The 14,089-nt window shown below is 42.0% G+C and overlaps 1 protein-coding gene across 6 annotated transcripts in view; it reads left to right on the top strand.

The window, feature by feature from the left end:
* Positions 1-14,089, top strand: part of TNRC6A (trinucleotide repeat containing adaptor 6A) — a 97,830-nt gene that overhangs the window by 62,401 nt on the left and 21,340 nt on the right. For 4 of the 6 annotated variants that reach the window (XM_057529946.1, XM_057529942.1, XM_057529944.1 and 1 more), the window contains 10 exons: positions 226-401; positions 1,530-1,562; positions 3,146-3,226; positions 3,631-3,682; positions 8,565-8,707; positions 9,101-9,247; positions 9,411-9,548; positions 10,032-10,160; positions 10,610-10,687; positions 10,951-11,161. In XM_057529946.1, the coding sequence (XP_057385929.1) occupies positions 226-401; positions 1,530-1,562; positions 3,146-3,226; positions 3,631-3,682; positions 8,565-8,707; positions 9,101-9,247; positions 9,411-9,548; positions 10,032-10,160; positions 10,610-10,687; positions 10,951-11,161 (1,188 nt within the window). The remainder of the gene's footprint in view (positions 1-225; positions 402-1,529; positions 1,563-3,145; positions 3,227-3,630; positions 3,683-8,564; positions 8,708-9,100; positions 9,248-9,410; positions 9,549-10,031; positions 10,161-10,609; positions 10,688-10,950; positions 11,162-14,089) is intronic. The other 2 variants (XM_057529943.1, XM_057529945.1) reach the window with 2 other exon arrangements.

Genomic DNA, 14,089 nt, shown 5'->3' with positions numbered 1-14,089 from the left:
AGCATGGCAGGTGTTTTATTGAACATTTTAATAAAAATAAATTCTTGTTTAATGTAGCTTTTAGCTCAGCATATAACATACGTTTTTGCCATGCAGATCTGGTAAGGGAGATAAAAGAGGGTTTTTTAGGTTCTCCCCCAGCTCTGCCTGCTTAATGAATGCTCAGCCTCCAGAGAGAATTGTTTGATTAAAGCATGTTTCTCTTTATCACAAATCCACAATCAGGGCCAAAATCTATGCAAGATGGCTGGTGTGGTGATGATATGCCATTACCTGGAAATCGCCCCACTGGCTGGGAAGAGGAAGAGGATGTAGAGATTGGAATGTGGAATAGTAATTCATCTCAAGAGCTTAATTCATCTTTAAATTGGCCACCATATACAAAGAAAATGTCATCGAAGGTAAACATTTCAAGGGCAAAGCCCTTGAAACTTTAAATTCCAAAGGTAGTTTACCCACAGAAAACTAATGTCCTGCCTACCCGTTTATGGCAATCAGTGTAGTCTATGCAGTCCCCAACTTAGGTAGAACCTCTTGTATGGGCAGCCACCTAGAAAAACACGAGACTACAGGAACTTCCTTTCTCCCCACTGCTACAGCTTGGGATTTCTCTCCTCCTCCCCCTCCACCAGTGCTGCCTGGGACAACCCCTCGCCCCAGGGTGGTGCCTGCAGTGCCGAGGAGGAAGAGAAGGGCAGCTCTCCACGTGGACTCTTTCCATCCCACTGCCAGTTCGTCTCCCATTCCACCTCCTCAGCTGGAGTCCCCGACCTCCCCACTACCCAGAGTTACCATCCTCCTCATTCATCCCCCATCTTTGTCCCTTCTCCACCCTGGAAGGTCCTGTGACAAAAATCCCTAGGAATGAGTAGAGTTTTGTTTTGCTTTTAAATGTGGACAGATCTTATCCCAAACCTGGCTGTTCATCAGAATTGTATGGCATTTGTTTAAAAAGTATAATTTCCTATACCCTAGGCTACTGTTGTTTTGGAAATTGGACCAAGTTTCTTGTCCTGAACAAGCTCTCTGAATGTTTCTGATTCAGAGCCAGGTTTGAGAACACTGGTGTCAGATTTTCTTGGGGACTGTTTCGAAAATATGTGCCTAGTCCCCCAGGTGATTCTGATATATCCTCTCCACCCTATTTGAGAACAATTTCTTTTTGAGGGACCTTAGAAGTCAAATACCCAGTAGCTCACTGCCAGGGTCCCTCCCTTTTTATCCTGGGATTCTAAGTCTAGGACCTGCCATTTTCATTTTTAAAATTTTTCATTTGGCTGAATTTGCCTATTGCCTCACCGTATAGCTTATGAAGTGCTTTCCCATATTTTACATAAATCATTTGATCCTCATAACCTTCTGAGATAGAATACTGATGAGGAATTTGAGACTGGAAAAAGTGGTGACTTGCCCAAAGTTGCGTAACTAGTAAGTGACAGAGCAAGGACTTAAGTTCAGGTCTTCCAATTCCAAACCCTGTGTTCTTCCCACTGGACCATGCTGTTTTGTGACTTTGTCTTTCCTTACAGGGTCTGAGTGGCAAAAAAAGGAGAAGGGAAAGGGTGTGTAGCCTTTTTACTCTTTCTCCTTTGTTTCTACTAGTAAAAATCTTTTAGAAAGCAACTGCAAATATTTATTTAGCCTCTGCTGTGTGCCAGGTACTGTGCTTGGTGCTGGGGGTTCAGAAACACTAGGATAAGAGCATACCTTCAGGGAGCTCAGGGTCTAGTATGGGGCATTAAGAGTTGCTCTAAGGAGTGTTAGCTTGAATTTGGAAGATGCCTGGGAGTGGGGTGTGTTAGGGAAAGTGTTAGCCTGATGTTACTAAAATACAGAATTTTAGGGAAGAGGTGACAGTCTAATCTGTAGTTAGATTAGGGGCAGATACCAAAGTGTTTTCAGTAACATGCCAGAGAATTTGAGCTTTATTTTGTATAAAATATGGAGCCAATCAAATTGAATAGAAGGCAACATCAGTTTGGTTTTTAAAATTAATTTCTTTAAAGAAAGCTAACCAGTGATAGTATGAAAGATAAATTGGAACAGAGGAGAGACCAGAGTTAGTGATCTTAGTTAGGAAGCTTCTGCATTCATTCTGGTTAGAAAGGACAGCCTGAATTGGGAAGCAAAAATAAATATTTAGTAGAAGGGATTGTTGTGAGAGACATTTGGAATAAAAGAGACAGGTCTTGGCAACCAGTTAGGCATGGGGTGGGGGTGAAAAAGGAAAAGGAATCAAAGCCTACTTCAGAAACCTTGGAAAGGGTTAGATGCTTGCTTCAGAGACCTGCAGTTAGGGGGAAATTACGAAGCTGTGTTCTGTTCCACAGTCAGAAGGAATAGGTAGTAGCAATGGGAAAGGGAAATGAAGGCAACAAACTGAGAATGGTTCTGTGATCCTCACGTTAATGGGAGGCCTTGGTCTCTATGGCTTCCAGCCTCCCCGTCTACCAGACTGCTAATCATGGACCATTTATTCTCTCAAGTCATGTCTCCAAGTAGTTTCCGTACCTCCCATACCCTAAGCAGCCACAGAAAGCCAACACCAAGTAGGAGGAATCCCAGCTTTAGTTGCTGCTGGGGATATTGTGTTCTTGGCAGCATAAATTGGAATTTTAAAATACTCTTCCATATGGAAACATATGGTGTTTTTTCAGTACAGTGCACATAGCATAATTAAATTATGGGTTTAATTGGTTTCTTTGGACTAACCTGAAACCTGGTGACTCTTCTTACTTTGGTTTTGTGTGAGAATTCTACAAATCCAAATTATAATTAATCTTGTAGGACACAGTTCATTTATAAATTGGAAACTGTCGGATGAATAGTTCTCCATTATCCAGAGGACCTTTTTACTTTTTGTGGGTCATCAAGGCCCTTTGCTTCTGTCTTTTCCTTCTGACTGCTTGCCTTTAGAGATTTCTCTGTGCATTACAGCTATACCAGAGGACTGGAGCAAAGGAAGTTGAAAATCAAATAAGTTGATTTTTAATTATGAACAACTCTGTGAGAAGAGTTGGTTGGAGGAGAAATTTATTGGCTAAAAATGAGAGTTGGGAATTGTCTTGAAGTTTTATTAATCCATCACTATACCCAGATAAATAGAGATGGCCATGGCATCTTTCTACTCTTTTATTTTACAAAGGGAATGATGAAAGGTGGAAACAAACAAGAAGAAGCATGGATAAATCCATTTGTTAAACAGTTTTCAAATATCAGTTTTTCGGTAAGTATGTTTTCTTGGCGACCTCCTCCCCTTTTAATGGTGATCCATAAACTTACCCTAATTTCATTTTTTTGTTTTCTTAACAAATAATTCTTTTGAGTCCTTATGAATATGCTGAGGTTAGAATAAAATTTTCCATGAGGTCTTTTTCTTTTCTTTTTTTTTTTTTTTTTGGCTTTGAGGTCTTCTTTATTTTTATAGTTTTAGCTAAAAACATTGATCATGTATCTTTTTCTTTCACAAGTCTTATTTTTAAAAATATTTTTTTATCATATTAGTGAAAAATGAAGTTTTATGAGCCACTTAAATTTCACAGATAAGGAAATAAAGTAAAATTCTTCACTTTTAATTTATTTTCATTGATAAATTAAGGTCTACTAACATGCTACTTTTTCCTTCTTCAGAGAGACTCACCAGAAGAAAATGTACAGAGCAATAAGATGGACCTTTCTGGAGGTAAGAAAAAATTAAATCAGTTTGAGTTTTATATTCATCATTGATGGAGAAACTTATCTGTGACATGATCCTACTAAAAGAACACTGACCTTGACCAGGAGAGGGAGACCTGGGTTTCTGTTTCAGTGTTCCTATTCTCTCTAGCATACATTAGAATGTGGGGATTTTATGAGTTAGTGTGCCTTTTAAAGTGTAAATCACTGTGCAGATCTAAGGTAGTGGTACTGTTAGTCTTTGGTTACCTCAAGTTTAGTCCTGTCAAGAATAAGTTATCCAGGTTGAGTGATATAGTCTTCTTAATTTAGGGAACAGTGTGTACAAAGACCCAGATACATGATAGAGATATCTTAAACCATACTGGAGAAATAACAAGTAGTTCCACATAATGGAAGAAGAAATATAAATTGGTTGAGGTGGTGGGAGTGTGGTGACGGTAAAAGCTTTACCTAGGTGAGGTTGCTAGAAAACTAGGTAGGTGCTAAATCATGAGGAGCTTGGGTGTCTGAGCTTTATTCTGAAAGTATGGGATTAACGAATTTTAAGCCAGGAGAATGAAATGATTTGGTTTTATGTTTTACAAAAATAATCATGGCTGTAGATTGAAAATATCTTGGGGCAGAAAACATTGGCAGCAGAGGAAGACTAAAAGATACTAAACATAGCAAAACCAGTTAGAGATTTGTTGCTGTAGCCGGTGAGAATTTTCAAAGCTCTAAACTAAGACAGTTGGTGGGAAGAATCTTAATTCAGTGGAGATATGGGAATTAGAATCAATAAAAGTTGATAACTGGCTTGAATCGATTGGCTATGGAGGATGAGGGTGAGGGTGTGGTAAAAGATAATTCCCAGCTTTCTTGCCTGGACAGTTTAGTATGTGGTACTGTTGCTGTTGTATTAGTCTGAGTCCAGGCAGAAGAGAGAAACTACATGGTAATTTGAACAGGGGAAGTTTAATACAAATGTAAAGAATCACTATTAGACTAATGAGGGATTGGCTAGGAAGAGGTAATAACGAGACTCCTCAAGAATATATGAATATATGAATAGCAGGTATAAGAAGTAACCTAAAGACTAAATTGTAAAATCAACAGCTTAAACAGCTGTTCAACAGCTTAAAAAGTGAAAAAAGGGAAGAGAAAAGAAAATGGCCTATACAGATAAGCAATAGATAACATGCAAAACTACTGCCATCCTTATTTCTGTAATTGGTCACAAGCTCTCGTTGGTATCTTTGGCTTCCTTCTTTTACTACCCATTCCATACTTCCCCACTGTCAGCCAGCACCTCAGCTGCTCTGGGTTCTTTTGCTGGTGGAGTGACCCAAACCTTCATTCCTGCAGGGTCTGAGCCCTCAGTCATCTTGCCTTTTTTGGTTGTTATAGTTTTTTCATTAACCTTTACTACTGGGCATGGAATTACTAAGAAGCACCCCCAGAAGCACACACCCACCCCCTGCCCACCTGCCCGGATTCCAGAGTCTTCGCTGCCTTCATTTTGTAGCAGGAAACCAGGTCCCCCTTGGTAATCAGAGTCAGTCACTCCAGCCAGCGGGTGACCCCCCTGCCCCCTTGCCAGCTGGTTCAGTGACATCAGTTCTTAACTGCATCCTGTAGGACAGAAGCCCATCCTTTTAGGATGTTGTCTTTCAGCTTGCTTTGTAACTGGGTCTTCAGGAACCACTTGTACCTATCAGTTTGGCTAGCTACTTTTGGGTGATGATATATGTGGTAAGACCAGTTAGTTAAGCCCATTACTCTACTTCCTTTACTATGAAATGAGTTCCTTGATCACGTCCTCACAGTGCTGTGAGGAGTGATGGATAAGGCCTTTTGTGAGATCATGGATGGCAGGGGAAAAAAGTCCGTATCCAGAATATGTGTCTATTCCTGTGATGACAAGGCTCTGCCTCCTCCATGGCTCACTGAATGGCAGAGAGGTTGCTGTGCTGCTGTGCTGTTGGAACTTGCTGGAAATCTACCCTTCTAGGGTGCTGGGAAAAGCTGTTCATGGAGAGATGTCTCACCTTAGACACTCTGCTACAAAGCTGCTTGGAGGTACGTGGGAATGCTGGGAGAAGGTGGCCTCCGAGCGAGGCTGACCACCCTGTACTGCAAGTGTAGGGCACAGGAGAAGCTGGAAGCACTGCCAAAGCCGCCAAGGGCACGTAGGCAAAACTGCCGCCTGCAGTGTCTCTCCAGCGCCCTCTAGTGACAAAGCCTCAGTGCCAACTGGCGAAGGAAAGAAATGTAGAGCCCAGATATTTTCACAGAGCAGTCAGAAAGTGTGAATTTGGAGCTGAGAGACAATAAATCAATAACTGGCCATTATTTGAGATAGGAAATATAGTAGGAGAAACAGGTTTGATAGACAAGATTACTGAGTTTAAAGTTGCTATGACAACCATGTGGTGATGTCCAGTAAGCAGTAGAAAATCTGGATGTGGAGCTTAGAAGAGATAGGGCTGGAGATAATAAGTGTAACTAGACACTGATGATAGTACAGCCTCAAAAATAGGTTGACTAGGGAATTCCCTGGTCGTCCAGTGGTTAGGACTCCACGCTTTCATGGCCAAAGGCCTCTGGGTTCGATCCCTGGTCGGGGAACTAAGATCCTACAAGCTGCGCCAGCACGGCCAGGAAAAAAAAAAGGTAAAAAAGTTTAACAAAAAAAGAAGGTTGGCTGGAGGCTTATAGAGTAATGGACCAAAGACAAACTCTAGGGGGAATAATGACATTTAAGGAAAGATCTGAGGAGAAATGGAACAAGTTAGAGTAGAATAGAGTAATTTTTCAGTAGTCAGATGAAAATAGAGATTTGAGAAGAGGGAAGTGATTGTCTTGGAATGGATTTGATCCTGGGGGTTAGGACAAGTCATTGGTAACTTTAGCCAAGGGCCTTCTTAAAGGATTGGTCAAGGGGCAGCTGCCACATTTGGCACTCAGATGGTTTTTAAAGTGATGCGGGGATTTCCCTGGTGGCCCGGTGGTTAAGAATCTGCCTGCCAATTCAGGGGACACGAGTTCAAGCCCTGGTCCGGGAAGATCCCACATGCCACGGAGCGGCTAAGCTTGTGCACCACAACTACTGAGCCTGTGCTCTAGAGCCCACAAGCCACAGCTTCTGAGCCTGTGTGCCACAACTATGGAAGCCCATGTGCCTAGAGCCCGTGCTCCGCAACAAGGGAAGCCACCGCAATGAGAAGCCCACGCACCGCAACGAAGAGTAGCCCCCACTCGCCGCAACTAGAGAAAAGCCTGCGCGCAGCAACAAAGACCCAACGCAGCCAAAACTAAATAAATGAATGAATGACTGAATGAATAAAGTGACGCGGAATGGTTGGAGGAGTGGTTTGGAGAGAGGATGTATCGTGCCACTTTTTGAAAAGATTTTATTTAGGTAGGCAAAAATAATGTGGATTGTTAGGAAAGAACAGCTTGGAGAGAGACTTGGAAGAAGAGTTGGTTGGGTTTGGTTACAAGATTGGATGTGGAGAGTGAGGAAAAGAGTTCAAGATGGCTAGCTTGGGTGCGTCAGTGAATGGTGACACCGTTAACGGGGGAAAGAGAACAGAGGAGAGGTTGTTGCAAAAGTTCGTTGCCATTTAAGGGAGAGCTCTTAATTACAAGTGCTGAAAGGTGGGTTATTCACATATCTGGACCAGTACTTCTGGAAAGCAGCAGCATTTGAAAATTGTACCTCTTTTAAGAATACTTTCCTTTTGTTAAAATTTTTCTTTTCCACTTGCCTAGGATGAGGGTAGTAGGGGTGAGTGTTGTGGGCTGCAGCAGGCATGTCAAAGAAGGACAGCAGTTGCAAAGAAATTATGGGTGAGATCTGAGGACTGAGAAAATGTGGAGCCTGAGGAACTGGGAAATGGGAGGAGAAGGTATTTTCGCAAGGTAAAAACCAAGGTCTCAAGGCTGTGTGACTAGGAGAATGAAGATGCCACTTCTGAGTCCCATGAAGATCTAGGGGCGATATCATGTGCTTGGTTTCACCTGTCAAAAGTGACAAAGGGGCATTCAAGTGGCTGTGCTTAGCAGGCAGTTAAAGATGTGCGACTGAGCACAGGCGTGAAGTCAGAGTAGGCATTTGTATTTGAGGGTCACCTTGGTAGTGAATAAGCTTGAGGGAGGCCAGTTTGAGAGAGAGAGAATTGAAAGAGTGAGACCTTGAACATACTGAGTACATCCCAGCATTGAAGAAACACAAAGAAGTGGGCTCAGCTATGGAAAGAGGAGGAGAAAGAGAACCCAGAACGGGTATAATAAGATAAGGATGTGAAGTTAGAGATTTGTTTAAGTAGGATTGTAGCCTGGGAGCTGGCTATTTTGAGTAAAGATGTTTTGCCAGACGGGGGCTTTCCATGAGAGGAGGTCATATTTATTGCAGCTTAGTCAGAATGAGGAGAGCGGAGCAAGCCCTGAGAAAAGAGGAAGACCTTTCCCTGTCTGCTAAATGGGGGTGATGATAGTAGAGTTATTAGCATTAAATGAGAATGCATGTTCAGAACGGTGCCTGGCACTTTGTAAGCATCTGCTAGATGATGGTTTGTCTTGGTGCTATTTCTGTTGTTTGTTATTGCAAACTATGTTGTTACTTTAAAATTAAGCAGATTATAGATGACCAAAGATGTCTTCACCGTCTATTTCCTAGTCTATTTTCAAGTTAATTTGGTTCAATAAAATAACAGTATTCGCTAAACCCAACTTGTGAGGAATGCAAGATTTATTAAATGCTAGTGCATTCTTCACATGTCCTGGTCAAGGCAGAAGTCATTTTGGTTTGGAAGTGAGTATTTTTCTTTCTACTGTACATTTATCTGAAACCATCTAGGTTAATTATCTTCCTACTTGATAACGTAGTCTCCTGCATTTATTAGGAATGTTACAAGACAAACGAATGGAGATAGATAAACATAGCCTAAATATTGGTGATTACAATCGAACGGTCGGGAAAGGCCCTGGTTCTCGGCCTCAGATTTCCAAAGAGTCTTCCATGGAGCGCAGTCCTTATTTTGATAAGGTAAGTTGTTCGTTTGTTTTTTGTTTGTTTTACCCTGTGGCTAAGAAAGCAATACACTTAATAGCGTAATTTTCTCATTAACAGTTTAGAACATTTAATATAATATAAAGTGTTATAACCCAGTGCCAAATATTACTGGACTTGTAGTTCATTGTCCTTTTATGTCTCGATTTATCATAGGGGTTGCATTTATATTTTCCTCTTAATCCCATAAAGTATGTTTGGTTCTTTTTATGTACTCTAGAATTCACACTAATCCGATCTCTTCTGTTTTCTACCTGTTTCCTGTTGATGCTGGAATGTCATATGACTTCTCTTCTGTTCCTGCAATGATTTCTCCCTTCCACTTGTTTGCTTGGCTGGTGTTGCACATCTTTCTGTCTGTCCAATCAGGATGGCATTGTAGCAGATGAATCCCAAAACATGCAGTTTATGTCCAGTCAAAGCATGAAGCTTCCCCCTTCAAATAGTGCACTACCTAACCAGGCCCTTGGCTCCATAGCAGGGCTGGGTATGCAAAACTTGAATTCTGTTAGACAGGTAAGTCCACATGAGTATTTTAGGCTCTCTGTTGATTTGTATAAGTAATAAGATCTCTCTTACATGTAGTTGCTGTGTTTAAATCAGTATTTCAGTGTGGTAATGAGGTGTTTATCCCTAAAGAATCCCAGTGTTACTTGGTGGCGGTTGTTTGTTTTCGTAGAATGGCAATCCCAGTATGTTTGGTGTTGGAAACACAGCAGCACAACCCCGGGGCATGCAGCAGCCTCCAGCACAACCTCTCAGTTCATCTCAGCCTCATCTCCGTGCTCAAGTGCCTCCTCCATTACTCTCCCCTCAGGTCAGTAAATTCCCACTATATTCTCTACTCTTTATCTGGAAAAGAGCCTTGAATACATTTATATTTGAATGAGATGACTAGTTGATCATCATAGTATTTATTGGCAACTTTGAGATGAAACTAATTCTGAATTAGTTATTATTACAGAGGGATGTGGGTAGGGTGAAGAAAATGAGTCAAAGATAATTTAAATCTAAAATTTATCATTCTCTTTCATAAAATACCTTGAGGGGAGGAAGACAATAGCAAAGTAAATTGACTGGCTTAAGATTCATCTCTGTCACTGTATACTTAACATGTGAAAATATATGTGAACAATAAATTAGTGAAGTCAAGAAAGACAATTATTAGAACACAATCCCCCCCCAGTAATAGTCCACAAATTTTAATTGCTCTACTGATAATTTAAAATACACAGTACATTTTGTTAGCTTGAGTTACTTTTATTTACTGTTATTATTAACCTACCATTGTGATCCTAAGGTTCCAGTTTCATTGCTGAAGTATGCACCAAACAACGGTGGCCTGAATCCGCTCTTTGGCCCTCAGCAGGTAGCCATGCTGAACCAGCTATCCCAACTAAACCAGCTTTCTCAGATCTCCCAGTTACAGGTAAGTAGAATAATAGCCTTATTCATTATACATTTATTGAGTGTCTACTGTGTGCTAAACACTAGAATGTGCCCAGGAAGTGTTGCAGGAAACAAAACGGGCATAGTCATGGCCTTCAGGGAGTGTAGTCCATGTGTGAAGACAGATGGTGAACTCGAAGGGCAGGGTGCTCTGTGAGCAAGGCCAGCCAAGTCTGGGCTGGTGGTCAGGGTATGATGATCAGGAGAAATTTCCCTGGTGAAGTGGAAGTTTAGATTGAGCAAAAGACTGAATTCAACAGAATGGCTGGAGGCCAGAGAGTCCAAACAAGAGATATTAGATGAGGCAGGGCATGTGGGCATTGACTAGATGAAACCATGCCTTTGTAGGTCCCTCTGCCACCGTCACTCTAGGGCACGCTAGTCTATGATGACGTGATACTGATGACCTTTTTGCAATCTTCCCTCCAGCGATTGTTAGCGCAGCAGCAAAGGGCGCAGAGTCAGAGAAGCGTGCCTTCTGGGAACCGGCAGCAGCAAGACCAGCAGGTAGATCTGATCCTTCCCCTTGCTTTGCTTGTTCTCAACTTATATCAATTCCATCGTAAGAGGACAGTCGAAATGCCTTTATTAAACTATAATGGAAAAGGTTGTTTATTAAGTCTTCTGTCTGCCCAGAAGTCTTATTAACTGGTATATAGTGATTCTTCACCTTCCTGCTGAGAAGGAAGTGAATTCAAAAATGAAGGGGAATGAAGGTGTCTGTAAAGACTTTTCTCCACAATTTTTCACAGTCATCTTGTCGTTTTAAGGGTCGACCTCTTAGTGTGCAGCAGCAGATGATGCAACCATCTCGTCAACTTGATCCAAACCTGTTGGTGAAGCAACAGACTCCGCCGTCTCAGCAGCAGTCACTCCATCAGCCAGCCATGAAATCTTTCCTTGAAAATGTCATGCCCCACACTACACCTGAGCTGCAAAAAGGGCCATCACCAATAAATGCTTTCAGCAACTTCCCCATAGGTGGGTTTCTCCTTGGCCAAAGCATTCGGCTGGTGCTTCATGACCACAAGTTAACATCCTGCTCTCTTACCTGTCCAGATGTTCTCTTGTGAGTGCCACGCTGATCTTTAGCTGTTCCCTCTCAGAGAGTGGCCATGCCCCTTCTAGCGTTAGCCTCTTCATGCTTCAGGAAGGCCCTTCTCCATTCGAGAAAATCACACTATTTAAAAAATCCCATGCTCTTTTGAAATGAGTTAGTGTAAAGATATTATTTCTTTTTAACACTCAGATATCTTAATTGTAGGATATGAATTGGAGGGGAGGACTGAAATTATTAGAGCACGCCAGAGAAATTTTGAGCAGTGCTGCTTTGAGGAAACAACTGGGAACAGTCACATCTGAAATTTTAATTACTGTTTAAATATTTATAAATGATTACTGGCATAAATGTAGAAAATAGGGGTGAGAGAAGGGATTGCCTTTATTCCTTTTGCCGTAGCTCCCCCCCTCTCTTTTTTTATGATGTCTCCAGGCTTTTTATTCCCTCTGGGAATTTCAGGCTTATATGTCTTCTCCTTCCTTAGGTCCCTTTTCTTCTTGTGCCTTTGAATATATTTTGACCTTTGATTGTTCACACCCTATTCATTTTACTTTTGCTTTCTCTCTTGTAAACCAGCTTTGTTGGTTAACAGGCCCAGTTTTGTTGAAGACAGTCAGTTAACTAGCACGTTCTGGGCGGTGGGCAGGAGTTGGGCCTGCTGTTGCCCCTGGTGCCGTTTCACTTTGGCTGAACCTGATACATGATTTGGCTCTCCCTGGTATTGCCATGGACTCTCAGCTAGGACATAGGTGGAACTTTGAGTTTTAGGGGTTGTTAGCAATCTCTTTACATTCCCTTGTCAGTTACCACTGTAGGTGAATACCAGAGAAGCCGGGTCATCCCAGAGACAACAGTATAGTGGTAAAAGAATAACCAAGTGTACACTGAGAGGTTTTGGTCTCACTAGTGAAAGGAAGTGACTCTCACTGATTACATACTGGACATATAAATTGGGCCAATGAGGAGATAAGTTTCTAAGTAAGGGATTTCCTAGCCTCGCTGCCCTTACAGCAAGAGACATTTTCTTGATTAAGAAAGTCTGCTTAGTGGCTTCCCTGGTGGCGCAGTGGTTAAGAATCCGCCTGCCAGTGCAGGGGACATGGGTTCGAGCTCTGGTCTGGGAAGATCCCACATGCCACGGAGCAACTAAGCCTCTGCGCCACAACTACTGAGCCTGCGCTCTAGAACCCGCGAGCCACAACTACTGAGCCCATGTGCCACAACTACTGAAGCCTACGCGCCTAGAGCCCGTGCTCCGCAACAAGAGAAGCCACCGCAATGAGAAGCCCGCGCACCGCAACGAAGAGTAGCCCCCGCTCGCCGCAACTAGAGAAAGCCCGCGCACAGCAACGAAGACCCAACAGAGCCATGAATAAATAAATTAAATAAATAAATAAATAAATACATTTATTTAAAAAAAAAAAAAGGAAGTCTGCTTAACCCAGGCAAGCACCAGTATGGTTGTCTAAATCAGGCATTGGCAAACTACAGCCCATTGGTCAAATTTGGCCAGCTGCCTGATTTTATAAATAAAATTTTATTGGAACACAGCCATGCTCTTTTGTTAATGTATTTCCTATGGCTGCTTTTGTGCTGTAACAACAGAGTTGCATAGAGACACTGAGACCATGTGACCCATAGAGCCTAAGATATTTACTATCTAAGCCTTCACAGAAAAAACTTGCCAAGTATTGGGTCTAATTAATGAGTCCGGAGAGCAGCAAATTTAATTACTCTCTCCAAATAGGGGTGATATTAGAGAATTTATATTATTAAAGTTTTAAGCTTGACCTGGTATCACAGGGACTCATCAGACCCAAGTATCTAAAAAACATTTGTTTCGAAACTTAAGATTAAGAACCACCTCGATGTGTGTTAAACAAAGATTCTGGCTCCCACTGAGAAGTTTTTTTCTTTTTTTTTTGGTCGTGCCACATGGCATGCAGGATCTTAGTGTGAGTTTCAGCATTGAGAAGATTGAAGCAAGAAAGTAATAGAACCTGACTTATTTTTAAGAACTCATCCTGACTTTTCGTTGTGTGCCCATTTATATACTTTTTTTTTATTATTATTTTTTTTAAACTGTATTTTTAAAATAAATTTATTTGTTTTATTTATGTATTTTTGGCTGCGTTGGGTCTTCATTGCTGCTCCCGGGCTCTCTCTAGTTGTGGCGCGCAGGCTTCTCATTGCGGTGGCTTCTCTTGTTATGGAGCACGGGCTCTAGGCCTGCACGCTTCAGTAGTTGTGGCACGAGGGCTCAGTAATTGTGGCTTGTGGGCTCTAGAATGCAGGCTCAGTAGTTGTGGCACGTGGGATCTTCCTGGACCAGGGATCGAACCTGTGTCCCCTGCATTGGCAGGTGGATTCTTAACCATTGCGCCACCAGGGGGGAAGTCCCTATACTTGTAATTTCTTACCCTGTGCATACTTCAGTTTAAGAAAACATCTATCATCAATTCTTTTCGGGGGGCGGGGGTAGGACACGCTGCACGGCTTTTGGGATCTTAGTTCCCCGACCAGGGATCGAATCAATGCCGCCTGCAGTGGAAGCAGGGAATTCCAAAAAGTTCTCATTTTTAACAAGCATCTCAGATTATTCTGTTGATGGTGGTCCCCACGATCACACTTCAAGAAACACTGGCTTAATGGTCAGTTTTCTGACTATAGTATCTAAGATAGAAATTTCCACCTTTGTTCCAAGAGAATATCTAAGTCTGATGTGTGTCATCAGCAAAGTTCAGGTAAGTTGCACCTTGGGATACGGGAGTCTTGCCCTAAAGTACAATTGTTAGAGCACGACATTTTTACTTTTAAATGATAATATCCTTTGGCGGGTGAAGCAGTTG

The sequence above is a fragment of the Balaenoptera acutorostrata genome, chromosome 15 (assembly GCF_949987535.1).
Source record: "Balaenoptera acutorostrata chromosome 15, mBalAcu1.1, whole genome shotgun sequence".
In the NCBI taxonomy this organism is placed as follows: Eukaryota; Metazoa; Chordata; class Mammalia; order Artiodactyla; family Balaenopteridae; genus Balaenoptera; species Balaenoptera acutorostrata.
Note: the sequence above shows the minus strand (reverse complement) of the source record. Positions and strands in the feature narration are given on the sequence as shown.